The 26,698-nt window shown below is 37.7% G+C and overlaps 2 protein-coding genes across 5 annotated transcripts in view; one reads left to right on the top strand and one right to left on the bottom strand.

Moving 5' to 3' along the window:
- Nucleotides 1–5,767, bottom strand: part of LOC136847367 (segment polarity protein dishevelled homolog DVL-3-like) — a 106,013-nt gene extending 100,246 nt beyond the window's left edge. The window contains exons 1-3 of one of the 4 annotated variants that reach the window (XM_067118988.1): nucleotides 5,667–5,767; nucleotides 3,855–3,954; nucleotides 3,666–3,747 (exon numbers count right to left, since the gene is read on the bottom strand). The gene's annotated coding sequence lies outside the window, so the exon portion shown is untranslated. Of the gene's footprint in view, nucleotides 1–3,665; nucleotides 3,748–3,854; nucleotides 3,955–5,163; nucleotides 5,378–5,666 lie in introns of those variants that run through there. The other 3 variants (XM_067118989.1, XM_067118991.1, XM_067118990.1) reach the window with 3 other exon arrangements.
- On the top strand, nucleotides 1,342–25,413 carry LOC136847368 (protein Star-like). The gene is made up of 6 exons (XM_067118992.1): nucleotides 1,342–1,477; nucleotides 9,556–9,737; nucleotides 12,138–12,360; nucleotides 13,717–13,923; nucleotides 14,549–14,711; nucleotides 24,169–25,413. The coding sequence occupies exons 2-6, from the start codon at nucleotides 9,605–9,607 to the stop codon at nucleotides 24,364–24,366; spliced, it is 924 nt and encodes a 307-aa protein (XP_066975093.1). The 5' UTR covers nucleotides 1,342–1,477; nucleotides 9,556–9,604; the 3' UTR covers nucleotides 24,367–25,413.
- The last annotated feature ends 1,285 nt before the right edge of the window (nucleotides 25,414–26,698 follow it).

The raw sequence follows: 26,698 nt of genomic DNA on the forward strand, positions 1-26,698 counted from the left end.
TCGTGATATGGGGTGATACATAACACCAGAGGACGCTCGGAAACGTAAGAATCAAGGAAAGAACAGCGATATAAACAACAACAACAATAATAACGACGACTTGGCATGAAGCACCGCTGGAGGGGGAATACACGGTGTCACGATTCCCGCGCATGGTGACGTCACGGATAGGGCTCATCTGATCAGGTTTGTTTCCATTATGGGCTGCTCCAGGAAAAAGACACTGTGCAGACATAAGGGCTATTCAAACTAAAACAATAGTTTCAAACGTTATAAAAAAAAAATGAAGACGTCTGCAAATTTACAAACAACCAGTCATCTTTTTACATTTTTTAAGCCTAAAGTGTTTCATTCGCCTCTCTATTATTCGCTGTTAATCTCATTCGTATTATTGCGAAATTGTCAGGCAGCCCTTTGATACTACAGTGCTGCCAATGGAACAATTTAAAACGATTGACTTAATGACTCTTGCAGGTGAATGTTTTCCTTTTGTTTTGTTGCTGACAGTAGTTTTGAAGGACATTAATATTATATATATATATATATATATATATATATATATATATATATATATATATATATATATATATATATATAGATAGATAACTGATTGAATTAAGTCACCTGTAGCCTATAATTCTCTTATGGTCCTTCGCCGTTTCAATTTTAAGTATAAAATCTCTCGTGTAATATATATGCAAGACACACACACACACACACTCCCACATTCACTCACACTCTCATTCACACAACACAGCATGTTTGAGTCATTCGAACAACTAATAGCTACCGGCAGCATTTCACACAAGTTTCACCGACGATACGCTTACCTAAAATGAAACTGGAAAGTTTGAACGAATGTGTGTTACAGAATCAAAATACAGGAATCAAATTTATCACTAGTAAATTTTCGCTCTAGCTTTGTTATTGACAAATTTAACATTTTATTTGTTACTATCTTAGCGCAAAAAAAATGTCTTTAAGAAAATGAATATGAATTAGATTTTCTGTCTAAATGGACAGAATTTTAAGACTGATGAAGAATAAACGGCGTAAGGGGTTCCGGGAAAGAAAAAAGGTGGGGAGGGGGGAAAGAAAGGAGAAAACGACGGAAGGAAAAATGAAAAAAAGATATATTTGTGTTACCCATAAAAATTCACTCATCCGTTTTCTTTGAGTAGCTTCTCTCGAGCTCACAGAGCGGCGTCTGCCTCAATCGCCTTATTGTAACAATATATAGAGGCGCGAGTCTCGTTGCATAACGAAGGATTTTCGTACTAAGGGTTCCAGCGCTAAGTAGCTTCCCTCTTCCGATTCCAGACGGGCCGCAGGTAAACATACGATGAAAGCTGGAGTGGCCTGGAAGATAGTACACGAGTCGTGTTTCGCTGAAAAACGGCGTGATTTTTACCTTTGTTCAGTGATAAATAACGCGACTAGCCATGTAATTCCGGTAGCAGAGCGAGGGAAGGTTATCGTGAGTACCCTAAGAAGTTTGTTGTCGGAAATTTTGTTAAGGTTCCCTGTGTTCGCGATAATTTGCCCTTGCTTCAAGAGTAGTAACTCCTCGCAATGGAAACAAACCAGTAAAATCGATTATCCAGAAGACTGTTATTTATTTAATTGCAAGATGCTATTGATTATTCCGTGTCTCGACAACGCGTATCAGGTTTTGTCATTTAGAAAGGCTTATTTCTTTACAATGATGTGCTGTTTTCAATGAAAAAGAGGTAGGTCTGTGTGAGCTGACTCTATTGGGCTGGCTGGCCGGGAAGGGGGGCGGGGGAGGGGAGGGAGAAAGCTGGTTCTAAAGTCGCTACTTCCGCCTGAACATGTGGTTTTCGGGGCCATGGGTCACGGCGGGGATTGGATGTCTTGGTCTGTCGTTCGTTCGTTTGTTTGGTTGAAAATCGTGACCTGGTCAGTTTATTAATGGCTTTCGTTAAAGCTTACTTTTACCGGGGTCATTAACTTTAAGAAAAGAAAGTATAATGGCACGGTAGCGTGTTTGGCTGCTACTGCTCTTACGTTCAGGATAGTACTAACACCCTGCCGCTATTGCTCTTACGTTCAGGATAGTACTAACACCCTGCTGTATTAATGATGAATTTATGTTGATGTGGTCACACTAATGGTATTACTAATATTGGTAACTGATAGTGGTGTAATGACATAGATCCTAGATTACCCTCGATAATAACCAAATCTGTACTGTGCTAGGTTTTATACTTTTCAGATTGAAAAAATCAATAGTCTATCAAATTTTGGAAACGTTTCGTCTTGCCTTCAACAGGGCAAAAATGGTACGCTACTGGGTTCCCAAAGTTGTCATATTAATTACTTTCACTCTGATTCAAATTCCATCGTTCCCTACAGTTATTTCCTTCTTTAAGGGCCTTGTATCATTATTCTTCATTATATACGCTTTTTCATTGTATTTATGTTTAGTCAACCTTTTTTCAGTAAAGTTTATTAATCCTAAAATGTTACCCACCGTAAGAGCAGATCAGATATCGTGAAACAGTTCGTGATTAGATGTATTTAATTCGGTAAATTTCGAAGACCTTTCATACCATAATTCTTGTATGCACACTTTATTTTCTCCCTTTATACAAGTGTTTATTCGAACCAGGATCGCTATCATGGTTAAGTTTTCACAAATTCGTCTTCCTCTTTCAACACAAACCTACAGTATTTAGCCTCTCTCTCTCTCTCTCTCTCTCTCTCTCTCTCTCTCTCTCTCTCTCTCTCTCTCTCATATGACGCTGTTGTCAAGGCGGTTAATATCATTAGTATTACTTGGTAACAGCCAGCCTGAAACATACGGCAAAAGGACTGATTATTATCATTAGCTAACCTGTGCTGATATAGCCTATGTATATTCAAATATTCAAATTTTTAGGCCTTTTCTCAAAGAGCCGCTCCAGATTTTGAAGGCGTGGAAGAGTCATTTAAAGACTTTTAGCCATGTAAGTGTCATCAATTTTAATTGCGGGAGCCTCATTTAAAGACTTTTACAACATAGGAAGCAGTATTTAACTGTGGATATTTACTGTTATTTTACCGAGTTCATATTTTATCTTGTTAACTTGAACAACCACTACCGGCGCAAATGACCGGTTACCGAGATATCGATATTATGCAAAAATCATTATGTGTCGCCATATTTAATGCCTCGTCTGGGGTCAAATTGAAACCGGTTAGGTTAAAGAAGAAGAAATAATAGCCATTCTTATAAATATGCCGAGCTTAACAACAGAACCTGTTATCAGAATCGGTTACGGCATTGTTATATCGTGTAGACTCATATCTAAAACGTAACCAGTACGATAATGCAATACCAATAAAGGACAAGATAATTCGAAAAATGTTTCTGCTTATAAAAAGGAAACAACAACCGACAGTATAAACTAACGCCTACAACAAGGGTCGATTAGCCTACGGTGTTTATAGTCTCACACAGTAACAATGCAAAACCGTAAGACGAATTAGATAAGATTATAACGGTTTTAATTAACATTATCCTTTTGAGGGAGACCATGAACATCGTAGTAGTTCCCATTCCACGAATTTGATAGTTCTCAAGGTTTCCCGTAGTCTTATGTATTTTTTTTTTTACCCTCCGAATGGATAAATCATATTGGTGGCAGATCCTAATTACGTACCTTGACAACTGCCCAAGAGAGCGATGTTATCGGTGGTGTAACTAGGCCTACGTCACACATCTCATTCGGTACTTGCCAAGACCTGCCGGTGCAAAAATGAAGTTATTGAGCGTGTTATACGCGTGATGCAGTATGTATTTCTACTGCTCAATCACATCAGCACAGATTTACAATATTTGGTATACTCACCGAGAAAATCGGAAATATGCCAGATGTGAAAGGTTAACCAACTCTTGACTGAAATGGTGCAAGTTTCCCGCTGTTTGAGCTACTGATACCAAGGTTAGGCCTTCAATATTGAAAATTGCATATGTTTTCGAAGATTTTTTAAATTTATTACTTTGAATTGTTTTATTATTCGTGATGTCATCTATCGGTGATTTCATAGTCTTGTTATTAAGCAATGTTATGCAGGATATATTAATGGTAACCTTACTTTTTTAGTTTTCTGTAAAAGAAAACTATTGTGGCGACTTTGTCTGTCAGTCCGCCCTCAGATCTTAAAAGTTACTGATGCTAGAGGGCTGCACAATTGATATGTTGATCATCCACCCTCCAATCATCAAACGTGCCCAATTGCAGCCCTATAGCCTCAGTTGTTTTGATTTTATTTAAAAGTTAAACTTACCCATAATCATACCTCTGGCAGCGCTATAGGTACCAACAACATAGGCCACCACCGGACCGTAGCTGAGTTTCGTGGTCCGCGGCCAAGAGTTTTATGGGCCGTGGCTGAGGCCACCACCAGGCAGAAAACTCGATTGCGTCGAAGAAACTTCGGCGCATTTTTTACTTATTTATGGTCGTCTTCACGATAATTCAGTGTTTAAAAATTTTAGAATATTACAAAAATTTTTATTTTCTACAACTGCAATACATCGGCCAACGAGAAAGAAGGTAAAAGCTTTAACGACATCGGGTTTGGAAATTTACTAGTAATCAGCCAATGGTTATTGTCCTTTTGTAAAGATTTTGTTGTATTTTTACCAGACAACTAGTTAGAAGTCTGTAATATAAACTCAACTTTCAATTAGTTTTCGATGCGATTTACAAGAATTTTATCGCCAGCTTTTGAAGACTATGGTTCAACATATTAAAGCACTGAAAAATTTATGCAAGGTTCATAGCAATCACTAGAAAAATAGTTTAAATTAAAATGGCCAGAAACGGGGTCCTTGCTAACTTACCTAACCCAGGCCATTTCATTTGTTTGGTATGAGTCTAGAGGTTTACATCAGGCCTTTTAACTAGTGTAAACCTTCCAACCTAAACTAGGTCACAGCATTTCATCACATCACAGAAAAATGTGCCCACTTTGCACTAGCTGGAGACTCCTAACGCCTGTCTAAAAGAAGATAAATGACAACCAAGTTTTCCCTATCTGACTAAGGTGAAGCTTTTTATCACATCACGTAAAAACACTTTGCTAATATACCCTTCCTGTACACTTTCTAAACCTTTGCCAAAATGGGGATAAAAGTGCAGGAGAATTGCTAACGTTATTCCTGCGGGTCGCGGCTTGCTTTAAAACAGATCAGAGATATGTAAATAGGGATGCATCTCAGCCTAACTTTCCCTTAATCTAACGTATCCTAGGGCACCATGCCCTGACCTTGTTGGGGTCTCCCATCCCCATGCACCCTCACAGCGGAACATCGAGCATGGCAGAACGTCGTGTCCACAGCTATTTTACAGCATCACCAATAGGGGATAAAATACAGCCTAACCTTGGTGGACTGGATTACGGAATTGGCAAGAAGTACACGAGCGAATAGTCATTAAAATCTTTCTATATTGCAGTAAGTTTTTTTATTTTGAAAATGAGTTTATAAAAAAAACTCCAGCTGTTTATAAATCGTATAAAAAAAACTCTGCGTCGTAGGCGTAGACCCTTCTCAACTTTGCCAGAAATTGAATACACCTTATAAATATCCCTTAACTGGGCGTAACATTATACGGGTTTTAATAACAGCACAGAATAAACATATTCTTTAGGCCTACCTTTACACTGCATAAGGTGAATTGATTCTTTTTCCTGTTTGAAAGTTTCTTCCTGTCTCCATTGTTGGAAGACGCCAGCGTTCTCAGTGCGGGAAGGCGGTGGTTGGATGTTAACAATTATTTTGGAACAGTCGGTCCAGGTTTGTCAGTGAATAACAATGAACGAAGTACTGGCAATAGCTGATATTTTAGCGTATTACCTGACCGTTGAACCTATTCCTTTCATTAATGCTGAAGGAAGGTAAAACTATTACATAATAAATGCACTTATCGCTTTTCAGTAATAGTACTGAATTCATTACTGTATAACACCACCTGATCTTTTGTGGCCTAACATACCCTGGTGGCCTGGAAGACAGACTCGGGAAGAAGCACGTTTCCATATACCTTTGACATTAAACATCGTCTGTGGAATGGAAATTTGTTGTAGATTTGCCACTAAAATCTTTCAGCATTTTAGTTAACAATTTCGAAAATTATTTTTTGATATATTTTATTCTCACACGAGGATCTATTAAGTGATATTGGTAAGTTTGCAGATTCCGACTAAGCCGTTTTACAGAGACATTATTATTATTATTATTATTATTATTATTATTATTATTATTATTATTATTATTATTATTATTGAGCTGATAACAACAGAATTCAAAACACACTCTTAAATACGTACTAAGAATTCCTTTGCCTATATTTGACCTTCCTAGGCGAACGGTGTATGAAATACAAATTTAAATACACGCACATGGCAACTTTATTCGGTTTTTATGTTCTCCCCGGAAGCCACTTTGTTTCCTTTTCAAGAAATGGCACATTAAAGTCTTCTCTGTCTCATTTTTTCTACTTATTTTTTTTTATTTATTTATTGGTGGAGGATGGGAGGAACCCACCACCAGTAACGTTCAACTTTATTTCTAACGATGGCTCCTCAATCTTTTAGATCTTCAGGGATTCTCTCTCTCTCTCTCTCTCTCTCTCTCTCCGTATTTATTAGTTCTTTCTCGGCGTTTCTGCGCTAGTGATACTCACTCACCCTTGGCCTTAGCGGTGATTCTATAATTTATTGCTCTTTATAATTTGTATATATTTTAAGGTTTGTTGGTTGATGTATTTCTTTACCTTTTGAATGGTTGACCACAGGAGAGGTTATAACCTGGTTCCTCAGTAGTCTTTGTGGATGAAGTTTTATACCCCTCCACACTTCACCAATTTTACACCCTGTGCAACCCACAACAGTCACCCCAACAACTGGGTGAACGATACACTGACGCTGAATGACAAAGCTGCCTGATTTCCCTGAGGGGTTCATATAATTTTTTTATGTGTATGTAAAGTACATTTTAAGCAAATCAGATCAAGACTTACTAAGCAGATCAAGGAAGAATGGTCTTATGAGAAAAATTTCAGCTAGTGAGCTTTCTTTTAAAGCATCTTGTCAACTGTTAGGACTGTTGCTTGCCAAGTTCTTGTAAAGAGAGAGGGGAATTCAGTTGCCCAGAATGAGAAATTTTTTGCTTGGGTATGAGGCGAGTCCTTTTTCAGTAGAACAGGATTGATGCAAGTCACCAAGTAAGCGTCTTGTTATGATGAGATGGAATGCTTGTGGTTCATCTCTGGAGAAGCAGTGAAAGGGTTTTAAAATTAGGAGCAAAAGCTAATGGGACAGGAAAACCTGTACCCTTTTCTGGGTGAAGCCTGAAGAAAATCGAAAAATTAATCTTGCAAGAGGAAAAAAACTATATCTTTAGTTAATATATACAGTCGTTTGTTATTGAATTTAACTGAAAACTTGAATTCTAAGTATAGTCTTCAAAATCATGACATGTAGGTCAATCCTTCTCTCTTGTACTTCATTCATTTCTTCCTCTCAGTCTGTTCCTTTTCATCTAAGCAAGCTTTTCCTCTTTCAACTATACTTTTCTTTATTCCTTCCAGAGTCAGTAAGTGAGACCCCGAGATGCTTAAGGGCCATTTTTGAAAGAGCCACTCTCACTCAGCTGACCTTTCGGCTCCTGTCTCGCTGAAGCTAAAGTAGGTAACTGGCTGAGGATGACCTGTCAGTTTTATCTTTTGTTTCTCACTGGTTAACTTCGGAAGAAGAAGAAAAAAGTCTACCTACTGAGGAAATAATAACGTAAAATGAGACAAAACAGACAGGACTGAGAGGAAAGAACAGAAAACAAGTGAAGAAGTGTAGCAGAGTCTGACAGACATAGGTGCTCTTTCTGCAACATACTTTAACGATTGCTGGGCGAGATGCTATTGTTTAAGATTAAGCCAGTAATGTGCTGGCAAGGGCTATTGTTCCTAGAGGCAGGGTTAAAATTCAGGGAGTTTGTTCCACTCAACCGGAAGCCTTCTTCACTAAGAGCACAGAGGTTCATGCTAATATGAAAATTATTTTATCACTTTTACTCACATTTTTTCAGAAAAAATGGATAATAATTGTATACATTTTATTTTTTCACCTTAAAAACTCAAAAACGTTTGGGGTGGTAGGAGACAGAGTTTTTTTTTTTTTTTGTCATGTCATGAGGATCTCTTTAATCACCTACTAGGTTCTCTTTGTGTATGTGTATGTATGTGATTCTTGTTTTATATGGAACATTCTTGTCGTTTTTTAAGTTTACATGATATTCATAGTGACGAAAATCATCAAATCATTTCATACATATACAACATATTCGTAAACAGAGAAACAGTTACTAAGCACGTGGAAATCTCCACCTGCATATAGAACAAAAGTATCAAGGAATTTTTTTTTATTTCTGCCGAGCTCTTTAAATAGGGATCTTATGCTCAAATCTGTCAGTGTCTCCATTTATGTTAATTTATACGTACGTGCAGAGGAACATGAACTCCAAGAGCTTTTTAGAATACCTTATTCCCAAACAAACACAAGACGTCCAAGCTAATATTAATAGTCACATGCATATAACATAACAGCCGAGTGGCAGAGCCATTTGCAATCCGCATGCGCGAAGGAAAAGGTGAAAGGCATCTGGGCACGGATTTGGGCAGGACCCACTTACCTCTTATAACTTTCGAAGCCTAATTCGGCAGTGACCTAGACGGAGACAGGACCTCTTCGGTTGTGAGGAGGGGGAGGAGGAGGAGGGATTAGAAAGGGAGGGTTCCCAATTCCCCCTCCCCCACCAATAAAAATCCCTCTCGTTCTCTGGTGTGGTTGGGGGGGGGGTGGAATTTGGTAGGGATTGCGCAACAGGTTAAGGATGTCATGATCTTTGCTCTCTTCGTAGGAATCAGGCGAAAATGTCTTGGATCTTTCCTTCCTTCGTACGAAGTGGGCGAAAGAGAATTGAAGAAAATAATGTCTAGCGAGAACGGGGAAAGGAAATGTAAAAGGAATATAGTCACAAGAACTTAGAATGATTTCGGAGAGAACACTTGTAAAAGAGAGGTTCTTACGGCAGATAATTGAGAAATAGGGTCATGTGGAAAGAGAAATGTGGACGTTAAAGAACGAGAGAGAGAGAGAGAGAGAGAGAGAGAGAGAGAGAGAGAGAGAGAGAGAGAGAGAACGTACGTTCCCCTCTCTAGAACTGAAATAAATTACCTCGAATCTTCCCCGACTCCTAAAATGAAGACATTTTCCTTTTTCACAGATTTCCGACATTCCCCGTTATGTCATATTTTGTTACCGTTTTCTTTCACGTTCTGTCGTATCTTTTTTTTTTTTTTTTTCCTTTCCTGTAATTTCCCATGAACCCTAAACTCGTTTGCCCGGACCACATGTATCTTCCTTTTCCTTCTGAGGCTTCTCCCGAAAATTTTGAAAATTAATCATCCCGGAAGCCCACCTCCCCCGTAGCGTCTTTTGTCCGTCATATAATTCCGAGTTTCATTTCCACCCACATTTTCTTTTCAGATGGCATGGGCGTGACATAAGCTGGGTCTTCATCTCGGTGGCCTGGGTCATGGGCGGAGTGTTGGAGGAATGGTGGGGGTGGTGTGCTCGACCTGGGCGTCTGCCCAGAGCCGCCCCCCTCACCATTCTCATCACTACGGTTCTCACCATCATCTCGCTTCTCTTCCTTCTCAACGCCAGAGGTGAGATATTTACATTTTGTAGGTCCTGGGGATCGAATATATGCGAGGAATATGTTCCGTGACTTTTCCGGAATTTGCTAGGCTCATTTATAACCTCAAATTGACACGTTTATCTTCTGTATATCTAGAAGTTCGTATTTTAGACTAACTTAATTTACATCCCAAGATATTGGGCTTAATTTTGATTGAGAAGTTTTGTTTAAATTTATATTCTTAACTCCACGTCTTAATTTAAACTGGAAGCGTCTACCTTGGCTAAAGTAGTGCCGTAAGATCTCTAAACTTTTGGCGCGATTTCTCATCCAATTATTCGAATGTTATTCTTTATTTTATTTTATTTATTAAACAGAACTATAGAGCTAGGTTAGGTTAAATTAGTACTTCCTCAGTAATTTGGGTGTGGGAAACATAATGAGATTATTTTCAAGAAAATTTTATAGCTAGTTTTTAAGATATGACGTCCCGCTTTTATCAGGGAAAGGTCTTAGTACTAGGTTACATCTCGGGAAAAAACGACGGGGAGATCGGGAGCTTTTGGATAAGATCTGTTCTTAGCACATCAGTGATAATAATAATTGTGTTGATTTAAAGGATTATGTTTAATATCGCTTGACAGTTTAGTCTTTTATCTTAAAATCTGAGATCACACATACTACCTTATGTTATATAGGTGTGTCTTGTCTGGCCAAATTCGCCATTTGCTTTCGGTGGAAAATTACTTTATAAGCAGTGAAACTGTTTGGTCACTACTACTTGTAAAAAATGTCAAACCTAAGACTTAAGAAATTCTCAGAAGTTACTTGTAAGATCATCAAAGTAGAATGCTTGCTTGCTTTCAAGGCTACGTTCATGCTCCTTTGAAGCTTTGTTTATAAGAACTTTGATTTTGGGAAATATTTTAGTTTAAATATTGTTTGTGAAATGTCCTCTCTCTCTCTCTCTCCTCAACCATGCAGTTCCTCATTGGACGAGTCGGTAGACTTCTCTGATAGCACTCTGCTAGGCCCGAGTTCGAGTCTCTGGCCGACCAATGAAGAATTAGAGGAATTTATTTCTGGTGATAGAAATTCATTTCTCGCTATAATGTGGTTCGGATTCCACAATAAGCTGTAGGTCCCGTTGCTAGGTAACCATTTGGTTCTTAGCCACGTAAAATAAGTTTAATCCTTCGGGCCAGCCCTAGGAGAGCTGTTAATCAGCTCAGTGGTCTGGTTAAACTAAGGTATACTTTTCTTTTTCCCCAACTATGCAAAGCGTAGAAATTAAACCTTTTTTTTTTTCCAAGGGATTTTTAAATTTCCATGTCATTACACTTAGCTGTGTTGTGAGATATGACTGAAATCCTTCTAAATGCCAAGTCAGGTATTGGGTGAAGTAGAAAACCATCAGAAGCTTGACGGAAGAGGCCGATTTTCATAGAGGCCCTCTGCGTCATGCAGTGTTGGGGGGCGGTGATGATAATAATGCTTGTTAAGCGCGACAAATAAATGCTCGTTGTTATCAGGCATTTGACAGCTAAAAACTAAAAGTTAACTCCGTGGGGGGAGAGGGAGAATGCCGTCAGCGCACCATATATGGTGCACTGTAGGCATTACTAAAGGTTCTTTGGAGCGCCCATTTGGCCCCTAGCTGAACCCACTCTGTAACCTTTTTCTTCATCTCTGTCCCCGCTTCTTTTCTTCCATCTTGCTGCCCAATTCCTTCTTGTCACCTTATGCACTGATCCCGTAGGGGGGTAGTGACGTCAGTGCACCTCACGCGGTGCACTGTAGGCATTACTTAAGGTTCTTTGCAGCGTACCCTCGGCCCCTAGCTGCAACCCCTTTCATTCCTTCTACTGTACCTCCTTTCTTATTCTCTTTTTCCATCTTACTTTCCACCCTCTCCTAACAGCCTAGGAGAGCTGTTAATCAGCTCAGTGGTCTGATTAAACTGAGATATACTTAACAATTGATTCATTGTGCAACTGTGAGGTTTTCCTTCTGTTGCACCTTTCAGACCTTTTACTGTCAATTTCCTTTTCAGTGCTGAATGACCTCATAGGTCCCAGTGTTTGGCCTTTGGCCTAAATTTTATATTCGATTCAATTCAACCTTAAGCACTGAATGGTTGAAAGTGCCCATAGTGTTTGGCCGTATAGCCAAATTCTCATTAATCAAATCAACTAAAATTTTATTGCATTTGGGTAAAAGTTACTGTAATACTAAACCTCTTATCGGGCAGTTAAATCTTAAAACTCAGTTATCAGTCAGGTGAGTAATAAACCTACTCTTAACCAGTCACCTACTGAAACTTTCTGATGAGTCAGCTGTATAATAAAATTTCTGTGTACTCATTCATTAGCATATCAAAACTCTATCATCAGTCAGTAGAATGTTTTCGTTCGTTTTTTTTCAATAGGATTAAGTCGGCATCCTACACCTCGTCAGGTGTGGGATCTGGAGGACCACAACTTCGAAGGGGCGCCGCAGCACCACCCAGATCTTGTTTCGTACATCCGGCAGCTGCACCTGGTCGCCCCTTCTCCCGGTCCGTACAACCTCAAGAATCCCGATGTTCTGGACTTCTCTCAAAATGGACAGAGCAAGCAAATTGAAAAGATTCTCCATGGAAAAGTAAGTGGGTTCATATATATTTAAGGGATAAGTATGTGTTGCATGTGCATAACGAACAGTTCACACACACGCACACACACAGTGTAATAGATCAGAAAAGATGGTATCACAGAATACATAAACCAAGGAAGATGTATGCAAATAGTTTGGAAATGTGGCATTGCAAGTCAAAGTTGCATTGTATGAAAGATGTTAAATATGAAAAAAAGGAAGATGACACTCTTGAGATGAATTGTTTGTATCATTTATGTTGAGTGAGAAGGAATTAAAAAAATGTGGAAAAAGACATAGTTAAACGGTTACCGTAGTTTAAGATGGATGAGTGTGTTTCCGGGGTGTCTTGTTCATATAAGAAGAACAAGAAAATAGGTTGGTGAGAAGTCAGAATCACTCTGAAGTGTTCAGATGAATCCTGAGAGGACGGCGTGAATAGATCAAAGAGGTTCTCGAATGAAATATCTTTATTCCGTAAAAAGCGAAAAGTGAACAAGATAGAGGTGAATGCCACAGTTTGTGTTAGGGGCCTTGGCCACTGCATATGGTTCGCTTTTCTTCTTCGTTTCTAACGTGCTTTTTTCCCATTTTTATATGGGGTAAGCACGATGCCTTCTTTTGAAGGTCTTTGATTTGGCGGTGGGGTAGGTGCATAAAGTGAATGATCCGGGAAGTTTTGGCGTAGTGTTTCATCCCTGATTCATTGGTTAAAGTAGGAGAAACATTGTAAGTCCGAAAAAAGCAAACGAACAAAAATAAAATTAAGAAGAGAATTTCAAAGTTGGGCAGTAAAGGGAAGAACAGTTACTGAACTGTGAAGTCCCATGATCACCTGTTCCCACAGATTAAAGTGTTGGAAGAGGTGCCTTGATGGGTGTTTTAAGTCACCTGGTAGGACGGGAATGTTCGCTTTGAGCTGTGGCAGTGATAGGTTACTCATTCAGATTAATTCGGAAGGTTGGGATTAAGAATTTGGATGCAGTAATCGAAATGCAGTGTGGTCAACAGAAGAGGCCTTAGAGGATAAGGAAGAAATATTGATGGTTGAATTAATAGTGAAAGCTTCAATTAGAGGAGAAACAGACTGGAGGTCACTGATATAACTGAGGGCAAGGGCAGATGGAAAAACAGAGCTCTGCAGAACACAAGTAGGGATGTGGTCCTGTGGAGGGGAGTAGGTGTTGTGCCATCAACAACAACACACCGTAGGTAAAGCAGTTAAATAAATTTCTGGAAAGCCGCAGACAACATGGCCAAATATAAGAGAGCGAGTAAAGGAGGTCGCGTGTAGGCAGAGGCTGTAAATATACTGTGTATATATTATCAATGGCCTGTAACGATTCAAGCTAAATTTGTCCTCATCCCCATAGCATGGCGGGTTTCTTCGTGGAAGCAGGTGCTTACAACGGAGAAGAACTGAGCAATACTTTGTACCTGGAAAGACAGCTGGGATGGACTGGACTTCTTGTTGAGCCTGATCCCTGGAACTTCTGGACTTTGAAAAAGAGGGGTAGGAAGTCCCATGTCGTCCATGCTTGTCTCTCTCCAAGTCCTTTTCCAAAAGAAGTCACTTTCAAGTAAGTCCTTTGGCATGTATTTTGTTTTCGTAATTTATTTTGACTCAGGAGTTAGTGAATAGATTTTATACATGGCTAGCTAACTTGTAAAGAGGGAATTTTAAAAGATGGCTTGTAACACTCTCATGGTTTTATTTCATGAATAATATTAAAACATTTATTTAAGAGTACAATGTGAATTACATTTACGTTTAATAAAATGTATTAAACATCATTTTCCTATTTGCTTTTTATTTCATATGTGGCCCTGTCACTGGCATATATTCAAAATTTATTATCTCCTTACCATCTTTAGTTTTTGCTTTTTTTTTTAAAGCAAGACAATAGCAGCTTATATTTTCCCCGTTATTGCACAGTGGTTAGATGCTAGGGCCAGGCTCAACTGGGGCACACGAGTGATTAGATGAATCTCAGAAGCTATTTTTGGTTTACAGGCTTAAGGAACTTAGATACTCGGAAGATTTGCACATCCCTTTTTTATCACAGTGACAGGCAACCATTTTTCCAGTAACCGGCAAACCCATTTTTCCAGTGACCAGTTTCCTTAAGTACAATCTTTGTAAATTAATCACTTGAATTGTCACTCAACTTTTAGAAAAAGCACAGAAATTATATTTCCTTCCAGGCAGAGTGACACTATGGGACACATAGCAAGTGGCAGTGAAGAGAAACATCACCAGGGAATCTTTACTAGGGTGAAGTGCTTCCCCTTGTATTCATTACTCCTTGCACTCAACACGACGACCCTTGATTTACTCTCTTTGGACGTAGAGGGTGCTGAACTACAGGTGAGAAAAATTAAGGTATCTTCGTTATCCAGAGATAGTTTTAAGAGGGATTTTCAAGTGTCAAAACTTTTATATCAATCACAGTTAAGTGTAATCCGGGGATTTCCCTGAACAAGGTGGATCAGCTGACATTGTAAACATAGCAATGTGGATTAATTACAGGTAATGCAGCAATGGATTTTTTTTCAAAATTCTTAATGTAAGTAGTTCATCTCAGTACAGTATTAGTTTTGGTAGAACAATTGGTAAAGTTTTACAACAGTTCCAACTCCATTTTTCTAAAGTAATTATGTATTTTCATGTGTGTTTTAATGTGTTCTGAATGGTTACGATAGTAATACATAGGGGAAATGAGTTGTTTTTGAGTTACTAGCCTATACACCCCTACTACACCCAACAAGTTTGGGGACCGTTTGGGAATGGGGGGGTTTTGGGTGGGGTAAATCACCATCGACACAAAACAGCATTTGAATTAATGAGTAAAATGAGGTAAATCATAGCACACCTAGCAAGCCATAGTCAGGCAACGTAGGCTAGTGTAATGTTAACATCCCTTAGGGGTGGTGGAACGTGCGCTTTGCGCCTTATCCCATTTATAATGATTCATGGCAGGCTCGTATATACTGGCAAGAGGTAATGTTGCACTGCACTCAACACTGGGGTTACAGAAGGTAAATCATGTTACATTATTTTAAAAACAATTATAAATTTCTAATTGGATGGACGTAGTCGGGTCATCAGAAAATGATTCCTTAGGTGGTGATGGTGGCTGAGTGTCACTTAAAGGTGGATATAATTTAGCAGCTTCAAGAAAAAATTTTAAAACTGAACTGTGCTGCTGCAGGTAACACTCCATGTTGTCTTTAAAATTCAATGCAAGTTTCATTTAAAAAAATCGTGAATTAAGCGAAAATAATCAAAGTTACAAGACGAACACAGACTGGACATGACCTCACTCTATGACAGACTTGAACCAAATGGCAAGGGAAAATGTCTGACACCTGTAAGATTTTCACTAGGTCAAGTGACTCCCAGACAACACGTAACTACCCACAATGCAATTTTAAGGGGAGAAAAAATTCGCATCAGAACCACAATGCAGTTCTAAACAAAAACAAACTCTCATCAGAGTACAAACTGTGTCCATGTTAAAGTAAACAAAACACTTAGAAATTTTTGGATGGGGATTATATAAACATTCATATCTCGATATGGTGAATTTTTTTCAGAGACAAAGTTTAATTACTTTTTTGCAAAATGCATCTATAATACTATAATTATTATAGAATGAGTTTTTGTAAAATAATAGAACAAGTATTAGCTCCGCATCGGGTATTTCCTTGGAAATTGACTTTTCCTATGGTATTTTGGTTGCTTAGCAAGAGTTTATCATTATTTTTTGTCGCTCGACTGTAATTAACCATCAGTTGACCTCAGAATTTATTATATTTTTGTTATTGCGCATGCGCAGTGTTGTAGGGGAGCTTTTAGTAAGAAGTGGGTTTCCATCACCTGGGGGCCTGGGGTGCGGAGCCCAACGGCTAAGTAACACAGTCTACTAGACCTAGGTGAGATTAGGTTAGGTTAGTGTACTTTAGGTTAGTATGGTTCCTTTTTAGATTTCCTTAGCCACTCCCTTCTTGAACATATGGCTCCCTAATGTCTCTCGTATTTGCGGAACCGTTCCATACAGTCCGTGCATAGTTAATGCTTTAGAAATACCTTTTAACATGTCTTGACATTCGTTTCATTAACAAATGACCTAACCTAACCTAACCTTGGGTACAGGGTCCTTACCCTAGTGCAAGGTATTAAGATATAAGAACTATCAATGGGATTAACGTTTTGGTATTTCACTCCTATGTTTTCCCCCAACCAGAGACCCCAGTTTCTCACAGTGGTCTTCCAAATTGTTGGATATGAGGGTGGGGTCTGCTATGCCTAAAAGTATTTATTTGAAGGGAAATGAATGTCAGTAAACTAATACAATAGCCCATTTGGGAATTAGATTACAATAATATTAAGAAACCTTCAAACATTGAAAGTATCAACTACTTAGTCTAAGATTGGTTACCTATGAGTTCTGAAAATTAAAAGCTTTGTTAAAATGGTCGAACTTGTCTAATACAGCAGATTTAAATGTTTGAAATACTTATATGCACATATTAAAGAAAGGTCCCTGCCAAATACATGAACCAGAATATTTACCACCTTTTGTTTATGTGTATATGTTTTGGTTATATTTATGATATTTACCATCTTCTGTTCATGTTTTTACATTCTTTCCTAAGGTGCTGGTACTAAACACAGTGCCAATTTTGCATGTAAGCTGGTAGTTACCAAACCAGTGGGGCGTGGTGGTAGTCCTCAGTTTTACCAGGGATTTATCAGTGGAACTGATCATGGTACTTGTAGATGGAGAGAGCTTTTACTTTTGATTTCAAATAACTATAAAGATTTAATTAATTTGTCATGTTAGCCTTTGGCAAAACTTACGCTTGAGGTAGCTGTTGTTAAATTGAATATATTGTATGTTGAAAATGGGAAACAATTAGTAAATGTTTGGGGACTTTAGCACAAGATATTTTAATAATTTATAGATGGTTTAAATTGGTAGGTAATTATTATGTAACGAAGAAATAAAGAACTAGTATCTGTGCTTGGAAATAGCCGATAGGCCTAGGCTATAACCACCTAATACCGCTCAGTGCCCAAGAGCTCATACCAGCTTCAAAAACAAAAATATTAGAAATGATGCAAGTCTTCATATTGTTATAGGTATATACATGCATAACTTATCCTTTACATGCCCATTTATTGCCTTTGGAAAAAATGCCAAATACCATTTTTCAGCCATTTATTATACTATATTATACTAAATGTGGATGGCAAAAATGAACCAGAAATTACCAAGGCTTGAAACTTGACTGGCCCAAGTACTAGCAAACCTAGGCAGCTGGACCAGATCCAGGACGACATGCAGTAATTGGGCATAATTTTGTCAGCACTTAGTTTAACCTGAGCATTTGAGTTATTACAGCTATCCAAAGAATAGTGATATAGTATGACAATTTCTTCTTGGCCATAGCTAGATAGGATTACTTTATATCTGTGAATGCTTGTGGTTGTGTTTACCCATTGGGCTTGCCTGTTCTTGAGACAAACTTTTGTTGTTGTGTCCTCCCCTTTATATGGTTACATCCAACAAATATGGGGAAACTAGGTTGTTTGTAGGTTGGTAAAAACAAAATTGGGATCAGTACCAATGTCATAGGGTAATATAATACATAAGGCCATCTTCGAAATGTAGAGGAACAAAAAAACAAATGAGTTTTGTGTGTATGATCCATAAAATTCACAAGAAAAATTGAGATTATAAAATTTAAAAAAATTTAAATTTTGAAAAAGATTTTAAATTCTTTGGAAGAATTAAAGAAACCATCCTAAATGACAAATATGTGTAATGTAGCAGTGTATATTTAGTCACAGAAGTTTATGGTAAATCTTTACTTGAAACTATAATTGCTTTCTGGAATTGACAGTATAATTTTCCTTTGTTTTTTCAGTGTTTCTGATATTCATTTTGGTAACAAATTAGTGGTTCCAGAGATACCAGACCCTTCCTCCCTTATACCTTACAATTGTGGGGACCACAGTGGGAACATGGGGATTTTGCATAGGAGAAATCACAAAATGAGTGAAATACAAGAAAGTATTCTAACCTAACCTAATCTAGGGCTCGGCACTTTTGCCCCTCCTCCACCAAACCTAACTTTGAGCACTGTACATTAAAATGATAAGTTGTGACTTAACTTAGCACCCTGTGGAATTCCAAAATTCCACTTAATTGGGGCACTTAGAACATAAGAGCCAGTCAGGTTTCAGTATTGTCCATACACCCACATTTCCAGATAATAACAAAAGACATTCCAAATAGTGTACTCTAGCCATCCCATCCTTACCTTCAGTGCACTGGGACAAAAAAATATGAGATCTACACACCAGTGAACGTTGAAGCATAAAGATCTTTGAAAAATTCTGAGTAAGTGGTTAACAAAATTTTTTGATGAATATCTTTAATATATGGGTGACAGGATAATAATCCATTTACACCCAGCAACACAAGTGAAGATAAAGTTTTCTTAAATCATCGAACATATAATATTTAGTAATGCCAGACCTGTCAACTCAAGAAAGTGGGCAAAGCTTCAAAGTCATTGTATTTGTTGCATGCTAGATTTCCAATACTAACTTTATCATAAAGATTCTCCAGAATTCCTATAATCATTGTTACTTGAATGCAGTAACAACCTCTATTATTTGCTCAAGTGTTTTTGGTAACGTCAGTTCAGAGTAGAATATCGACTATCCTTCTTTAAAACCTACTGTGAAACATTACTCATAACTGATGTTATTACACTAAAATTAAATAAAATTCATACATAATTGGAAATACAATCTTAAATAATGAGAGAATATGTTGTAAAATTTGGGCAATATCCATGGGAAACGTGTGGAACAATACAGAAATGAATGCAATATTATGAGAGATCAGTTTCATAGATAGACTTATGGCCTATCTATGAATACCTAATTCATTATATTTTCTTTGGGAGATTGAGTAATAATATATTTGTAAAATATGTTTTGGGAAGGAAAAATTAAGTATATCTTAGTTTAACCAGACCACTGAGCTGATTAACAGCTCTCCTAGGGCTGGCCCGAAGGATTAGACTTATTTTACGTGGTTAAGAACCAATGGGTTACCTAGCAACGGGACCTACAGGTTATTGTGGAATCCGAACCACATTATAGCGAGAAATGAATTTTTATCACCAGAAATACTCTTATTCTTCATTGGCCGGTCGGAGATTTTGAGCCAACAGAGTGGTAGCTGAGAACAGAACCCGCCGCCCAAAAGAACTGTTTTTGGGAGAGAGAGAGAGAGAGAGCGAGAGAGCAAAATCTGCTTTTGTGTAAGCATAGGCCTGCTTGTAGCTGCATAATTCATTAAATTTTCTTTGAGAGATTGAACAACATATTTGTAAAGTATGGGAAAAGGTTGGGGGGAGAGCAATGAATCAGGGCACAGATTCCTGGGATACCGAGTGGTAGGGCTGCCAAGGTCGTGCTTTACTATACTGGATAAAATTTGAAGTGACTATAGTTTTCAAATTAATTCTCTAAGAAAGTCATACCCTAGTCCTGATTTGATTCTGCAAGTTACTGTAACATTCAAAGAATGTAAAAGAAGTGGAAAAAATTCAACCATAGGCTATGGTCACCATTACTTTCTTGATAGTCTCTACTTTTGAAAAAATCTACTGCTCAAGCAATGAAAGTTTTAAATCGTGCAAAAAAAATTGCTAATGTATTGTAATGGGAGCATAGCCAAAAAATCTTCGAATTGACAGGCTACTTTAACCTTGATAAAGATTTCCTTTTAGTGACAGTAGCTTTGTAAACAGCTACTAGCATTCGAGCCATATCAGTGTCAAAGTCCTCAAAGTGTGAAAGCCGTTATGTCAATATCCAGTGACTTGTGCTTTCCTGCCCGAAGTTCTCAGGCTCCTCACATCATAGAGAACACTCTTGCAGATTTAACTCACTTGACCCCCACTTTTTTGCTGTGGAACATATCTTTTACTTTTATGTGGGAACTTTCACCAATTCGCAAATTTTTCTATGGACCTTATCTTTAAAATTATCACTAATTTGCATTTTTTGAAGAGCAACATTGTATTCACTAATTATAAGCTTTTTAGTTTAAAGGATACAGGGTATTTGGTAGTTACAAGCAGCTATAAGCATTTTTAGAGGGGATTTTGCATTTTTGCGGATTTTGTATTTCCACGGTGGGTTCTGAACCTATCCCTGCGAAAAAGTGGGGAAGCACTGTAGGTTTTTTCAACCTGTCTTAGCCATCACGGCATTGGCTGCCATTGACGCCAGCTAACTTTAAACACTCTGAAATACAAACATGAATTTGTAGAAATTAATGAAATACAAACATAATGACCATTAACACTTATTAAGCAATAATAATCCTGTTCATCGAGGAAAACAAGTAAATATTGCCATCTTGATACAGGGTAACACAGCCAGTACTGTAGTCCCAACTCTTATCTTCAAGATCTCTATGAGTGAGTCCATATGAGAAATTCGAATTACTTTGAACATATATGGTGTTATTAAGTATCTGAACATTTTTATTTTGCAGATTTGACTTATGTGATATATTTTGCATATTGTTTTTATATTCTAGGGTAAACTTAACAAGATTGTGTTTTCGGTAAAAAAAAAATTGTAAGTTCGATGAACAAAATCTGACGAAAACTGTATCTTCATTTGTGTTGCGGAGTGTACAGGCATTTAGTGATAAGAATATATAGATTTGCATTGTATTCTAAGTCCATTGTTGTCTTGAAAGTGTTCTTTTACTTTGTTGGTGCTGTTTGGGAGGTTATAGCACATGCAAGCTTTGGTTTTTTATATGGATAACTTTCAACAAAGGTTGGTTCTGTTATTGAAACTTTGTAACAATGTAGTTAATGTTAGCAGATAGGTGAGTAGCAGGCTACTACCTACTCACCTGTCACTAACCCAGTCACTTTTTCTTTAGTCTCCATGAAGTCTACAAGTCTTTGCTGCCACTCTTGTTATGGAACTCAACCTTGTTTTAAGGCTTTGTGTTATTTTGGTATATATTATCTGTGTTGGTATAGACTTGAACAATTACGTATAACATGCATCGGTAATTTTGTTTGTTTTTGGGGTTTTCAGAACAAATAAGTTTTCTTGTAGTTTGGCAGCCTATTTTAATTTAATAAACCTCTTTTAGGTTAAAGGTTCAGTGCTTCATAACCAGTATTGTGGTTCATACGATTAGTAACTCTGCTGCAAGATTTTGGATTATATTTTAGAAACTATCAGTTATGAAAGTGTCGTAAAGTATACTTTCTTCTAATGCAGGTGTGGACTGTTTGGTACTTTCCAGAGGAGCACCTTAGTTTCTATTCTGTTCTCTGCTCTCACCTTCCTTCACAGTCTTTGGACTACTTAAGGAGGGGGGTTCCATTGGGAGTCGCCTTATGGTTATCATTGGGTTATCCCTTGGTTGTTCTCTTTTGTAGAGGAGGTGCTAGTCTTGGACCTCATCTTAAGGTTTTTCTCTTTTGTAGAGGAGGTGCTAGTCTTTGACCTCATCTTAAGGTTGTTCTCTTTTGTAGAGGTGGTGCTAGTCTTTGACCTCATCTTAAGATTGTCCTCTTTTGTAGAGGAGGTGCTAGTCTTTGGCCTCATCTTAGGATTGTTGTCTTTTGTAGAGGAGGTACTAGACATTGACCTCATCTTAGGGTTGTTCTCTTTTGTAGAGATGATGCTAGTCTTTGTCCTCGTCTTAGGGATCAAAGCTTTATGGAAAGCTGCAGGTTAGGTTACCAGAGTTCATGACTGATTTTCAGCGAGACCATCATGGACAGTTTCTGCAGGTTCCCTCCCTGACCTTTCATAAGGACTATTCAGGACCTTCATACAGTCTGGGACCATCTGTCAAGGGAAGATGTTCCCCTCAATCTTTGGAAAAAAATTAGATTTTGACTGTGGATGTTGAATTGAAAGCAATGCAATTTCTGATGTGTGTGCCCATACACTTCAGTTCTCCAGTCATTCAAAGAGAAAATTGAGAATTCTCCCAGAAGTCTTGGACTCTGTCAAGGCTTTGGCTTTGTCTTTCATTTGCTTCAATTGTAGACCTCTGGATCTTTTGTCATTGAAGCAGATTATTTTCCTCTCCTTTCTGTATGTCCTGATGTATGGGCCACCATGGCAGAGAGGGCTGAAAGTCTCTCCTCTTGTAGAAGGAACATTGGTCTTGCTGCCATCGAGGACCAAGTATTGGGAGAAGTAGTCAGTCTAACAGGAGCAGGAACATTATCTTGGTCCCACCAAGAACTGAGTAGTCAGTGTAAGATACTTGTGTAAATCATCTTTTCATAACTTCCTTTTGGAAGGATTTCCTGTCGAGTGTACCCTGGGTTTCATCCCAGAGGTGACACCATCCTTGCATATTGGGTCCAGGAAATTTCCTTCTGTTTCCCCTCAAATGTCCCTCAAGCTGGCATAATATTGTTACTGCATGCTCTGTACCAACAGTCCTGTATTGGTTGAAACTAGTTTTCCTGCTTGGGTGGATTCATTAATAGCCACTCTGCCTTCCAGCAGTTCAGTGTTGTCCTGTCTCTTGAGTGGACTTGGCCCTGAACCATTTCTCCATTCCGAGCAAGGCTCTTGTTGTATGATCCTTCATCATGTATTTTTAGTCTCAGTCCAGGAGTAGAACAGGAAAAGGGAATAGGATTGCTGAGAATGGGGTATTCTTAACCTACAAAGTTGTCTTGCCTTCTTTCTCTTTTATACTGATCTATAATTGGTCTGGGACAAGTTGACATGACCCGTGAGTAAAGTACAGTATGGTGTCTTGGGAAGTTGCATAACCTGGACCTACTCTCCCTTTGGTATTCCACTCTGGAAACTCAGCCCTTGCTCCCATGTTACCCCTTTCAAGATATTCAAGTAAGTTACAGCTCTGCCCTAACCTGTGCTTCATCTGCTCATCTGATACTCTCTCACTGTTGCCTGTTAGAAGAAGCCTTCATGTGCTTACCCTTTGCTTCACAAATAACTAAATGTCCAACATCAGTATAGGCTATTTCCATGTAGACAATATATTTTTGCATAGTCATTTAAAGAGATGATCCAATCATATACTTTTTTTCTCAGGATTGTTTATCCTGATGTAGATTTTCAAACGAGTGAAATGTGTACCTTATAGTGGAAGGTGGGGGAAAGATGAAACTGAAGAAGTTGGACAGCAGAAATGGGAGAATGGGAACTGAGACATTGGAAAGTTCAAAGATAAATGAAGAATGAATCAGGAGGTTGAAAAGATGTTGCCGAAGGCCTTTAATACCTTGACTGTGCTGTGTAAGGCACATTGTTGGCACTATTGCCTTATGGAATACTGACACCAGCTTGAGTAAGGTGGTCTATATCTTCACGTGATGAAACATGGATACTGGAAGAATGAGATATCAAGAATTTCTACAAGCCAATCCATGTGTCACACAATTAGTCAAAAAAGGAATTATGTATGAATAATTTTTGTTGAGAATAATAAAATCGGAATTGCTGTCATCTGGAGTTCACTGAAAATGAAGCTCAAAATTGAGTGTTTATCTTGGATGTCACTTTCAGAGTAACCAGACATTTTTTTATTCAGTTTTAGGTACTCATTTTCTCAGTAAGAATTTTTGCAATGTTGTATATTTTTTAGTTTGTTGCATAAGTAATTCAGTTAGTGACAAAAATGACATTTAACAGTGTTGTTATCTCTGAGGCTGTAATTTTTTTTAAATGTTGATTTTCCAAATAAAACCTGTCTATCCTTTGTTTACAGGTCCTAAAAACACTTCCCTGGAACAAGGTCACTATTCACGTGGTGTGTGTCGAATACAAACATGTACCTGAAGGAGGGGCTTCACTCACCTCTTTTCTACAGGAGAGGGGCTATGCTCTTCACTCCACCTTAGGGGATGACCTCATCTTTGTTAGAAAGGAATTAATGGAAGGACATAGCAAGGAGGGAATATTATAGCAGCTTTTTAAGATGCTTGTAGGATTTGCTACTTCAAATGGCAGTTTATTTTATAAGTATATGATGCTTTGTCAGTTTATATTTATTTTGCTCATTGTATAGTAGTTTTATAAAAGGTTTGTGAATAATTTAAGCAGGAATCTAATATATTTTTATAAGGCTTCATGTCAGCATGAAGTATTATTCAGAACTTGGTGACACTCAAATTTTGCATACTAAGAGTATTCTTTTATAGTATAATATGGGAAAACCCTTATAAATATGAGAGATCCACATGCTATTATTTTAAAGAATGTAAATTTTTATTTTATTAAATTTTTATTTTATGATCTGAAACAATTCCTCAGCATTCAGTGAGATCTCAGTACAAATTAATTTTATCAGATGCAATATTAAAATTCTTTTAATAGCCATTAAGCATTTTTAAACACTATATTAGTAATTATGCATAATTATTCTGCAAAATTAATGTCTACATAAGAGAGAGGGATTGTTTCAACTCATAATGGTGTTTATTCAAAGCGTGTAAGAATATGAACTGTATTTGCATAGAGCTTTTGTTCTTCACATTCATGACAATAAATCAGTTGAAGTTTATAGCTCTAGGTATAATGAATACATTAAACTTCAGTCACAATGCATTTTGGTAAGATACATAAATATCATGATGAACATGACAGCCTACAGTATGAATTTCAGGATCAGAAACAATTCAAGTTATACAGACAGGGATTCAAATGTCTCTCAAAGAATCAAAACAAAAACTTATTTAGCAAGTAAGATAGTAGTGTACCATAATTGGGTGAGTTTTAACCACTGGTATCCATGGCTTTGTTAAACTACGGTACCACTTGTTAGTTAGAAAGAAGAAAAGCTATTCATTTTGTGTGCCCTTAGCCAGGCATGCTGTGCAAGTTTAAAATGAGAGGTGTGCAATTCACTGTTCACCTTGAAAAATTCTATACTGTAAATACCTTTAGCTAATTTTTCAGTGTTCAAGATTGTAAAACATTTGGTCCTGCTTATGCAATAGATTGATTTACAATTTTTTGCCTTTGATATCCATTCCATAAGGTTAAATAAAATTAGTTTTATTACAGACATTCACAGACCATTCTCCAACATTTGGACGTCTTGAAAAATGGAAATTGCAGAGAACATTGTTAATGTATGACTTCAGTGAAGCTTGGCTGATTCTTGTATGATCATTGGTCAGCCCATGCTAACCATAATAAGGTTATCTCACATGGTATGTACGGTACTTTCTCTCTCTTCCAGTACAATGTTATGCCATTTCTTGGAAACTTTTGAATGACTGAATGCTCTGTGAATCTTCCAAGTGAATTCAAAACAAGTGCTTGGTCATGTTATGAAAATATTGGGGAAGATGCTGGAGTTAGGGCTGAAAAATGTGTTCAACATTAGCAGTTGCATTATATAGACTAAGGTATGTTCTCTTCAAAGTGTACTAGTAGTGGTGGGCAATTAAGAACTGGTTCAAACCCCCCAGTGCCTACCCTGATGGGTCAGTGGAAGTTTGAGGAATTCCAGTGAACTGCTTTATTGATGCTTGAGATAAGATGCAGCTGTATATGTTGAACTCCATCTGGAGTACAGTCTGGCGGGAATAAATCTTTTGATATCACAGGTTTCCCTTCTGTTGAGAGCGTCTGCAAGGTTATCATCAGGTGTCAAATGATGTTGGGTTCAAGGAGGACATCAAAGTACCTGAGAGTTATAGTGAGCTAATTGGACATGGGCTGTAGTGAGTGCAGAATAATTCTATAATTATAGTATTTATTTTTACATTTTCATGACATTTTTTTTAGATTCCTTTTTTGTTGGTGGTTATGATGAAATAATTCAGGTTTGTTTTATTTAATATTCTGGAAAATGAGAGTATTTAGTTGCTTTGTAGGCCACAAAATTTTTGAAATAGGGTGATTGGTTTGGTGTTTATAATTTGGTGTTTATAATCACTTTTTGATGGCTTGTATATCCATTGGAACAAATACCAAATTTTAAAAGTAAAATTCGTATTTCTCCAATGCATACAAACCAGATCCTTTTATCATAATTCTCCAGTTTCAAACACCCCACATAGTTCCTGATGTTGGAGGAAAAATGTGCTAGAATGGGCATTTTCCCCACACACACTTACCTGTAGTTGACTACCTTGTCACCAGGTTTCAACAACCAGTTCCATTTGCCAATAATTTGTGAGCTTTGGTCACTTTTCATTTTTTTACTATAGCCCCATAATTGCTTAATTCTCCCAAAGTCTAAGAGGTATAAGAAAAACTAATCAGTTGCTTCATACTTATATTATCAC

Source organism: Macrobrachium rosenbergii, chromosome 16, assembly GCF_040412425.1.
Source record: "Macrobrachium rosenbergii isolate ZJJX-2024 chromosome 16, ASM4041242v1, whole genome shotgun sequence".
Classification (NCBI taxonomy): Eukaryota; Metazoa; Arthropoda; class Malacostraca; order Decapoda; family Palaemonidae; genus Macrobrachium; species Macrobrachium rosenbergii.

Bases quoted from the DNA above. Each gene is read 5' to 3' on its own strand.
- LOC136847368 (XM_067118992.1), top strand. From the start codon at position 9,605: ATGGGCGGAGTGTTGGAGGAATGGTGGGGGTGGTGTGCTCGACCTGGG. The intron at 9,738-12,137 runs GTGAGATATTTA...TTTTTTCAATAG, and splicing joins CTTCCTTCTCAACGCCAGAG to GATTAAGTCGGCATCCTACA. The intron at 13,924-14,548 runs GTAAGTCCTTTG...ATTTCCTTCCAG, and splicing joins CCAAAAGAAGTCACTTTCAA to GCAGAGTGACACTATGGGAC.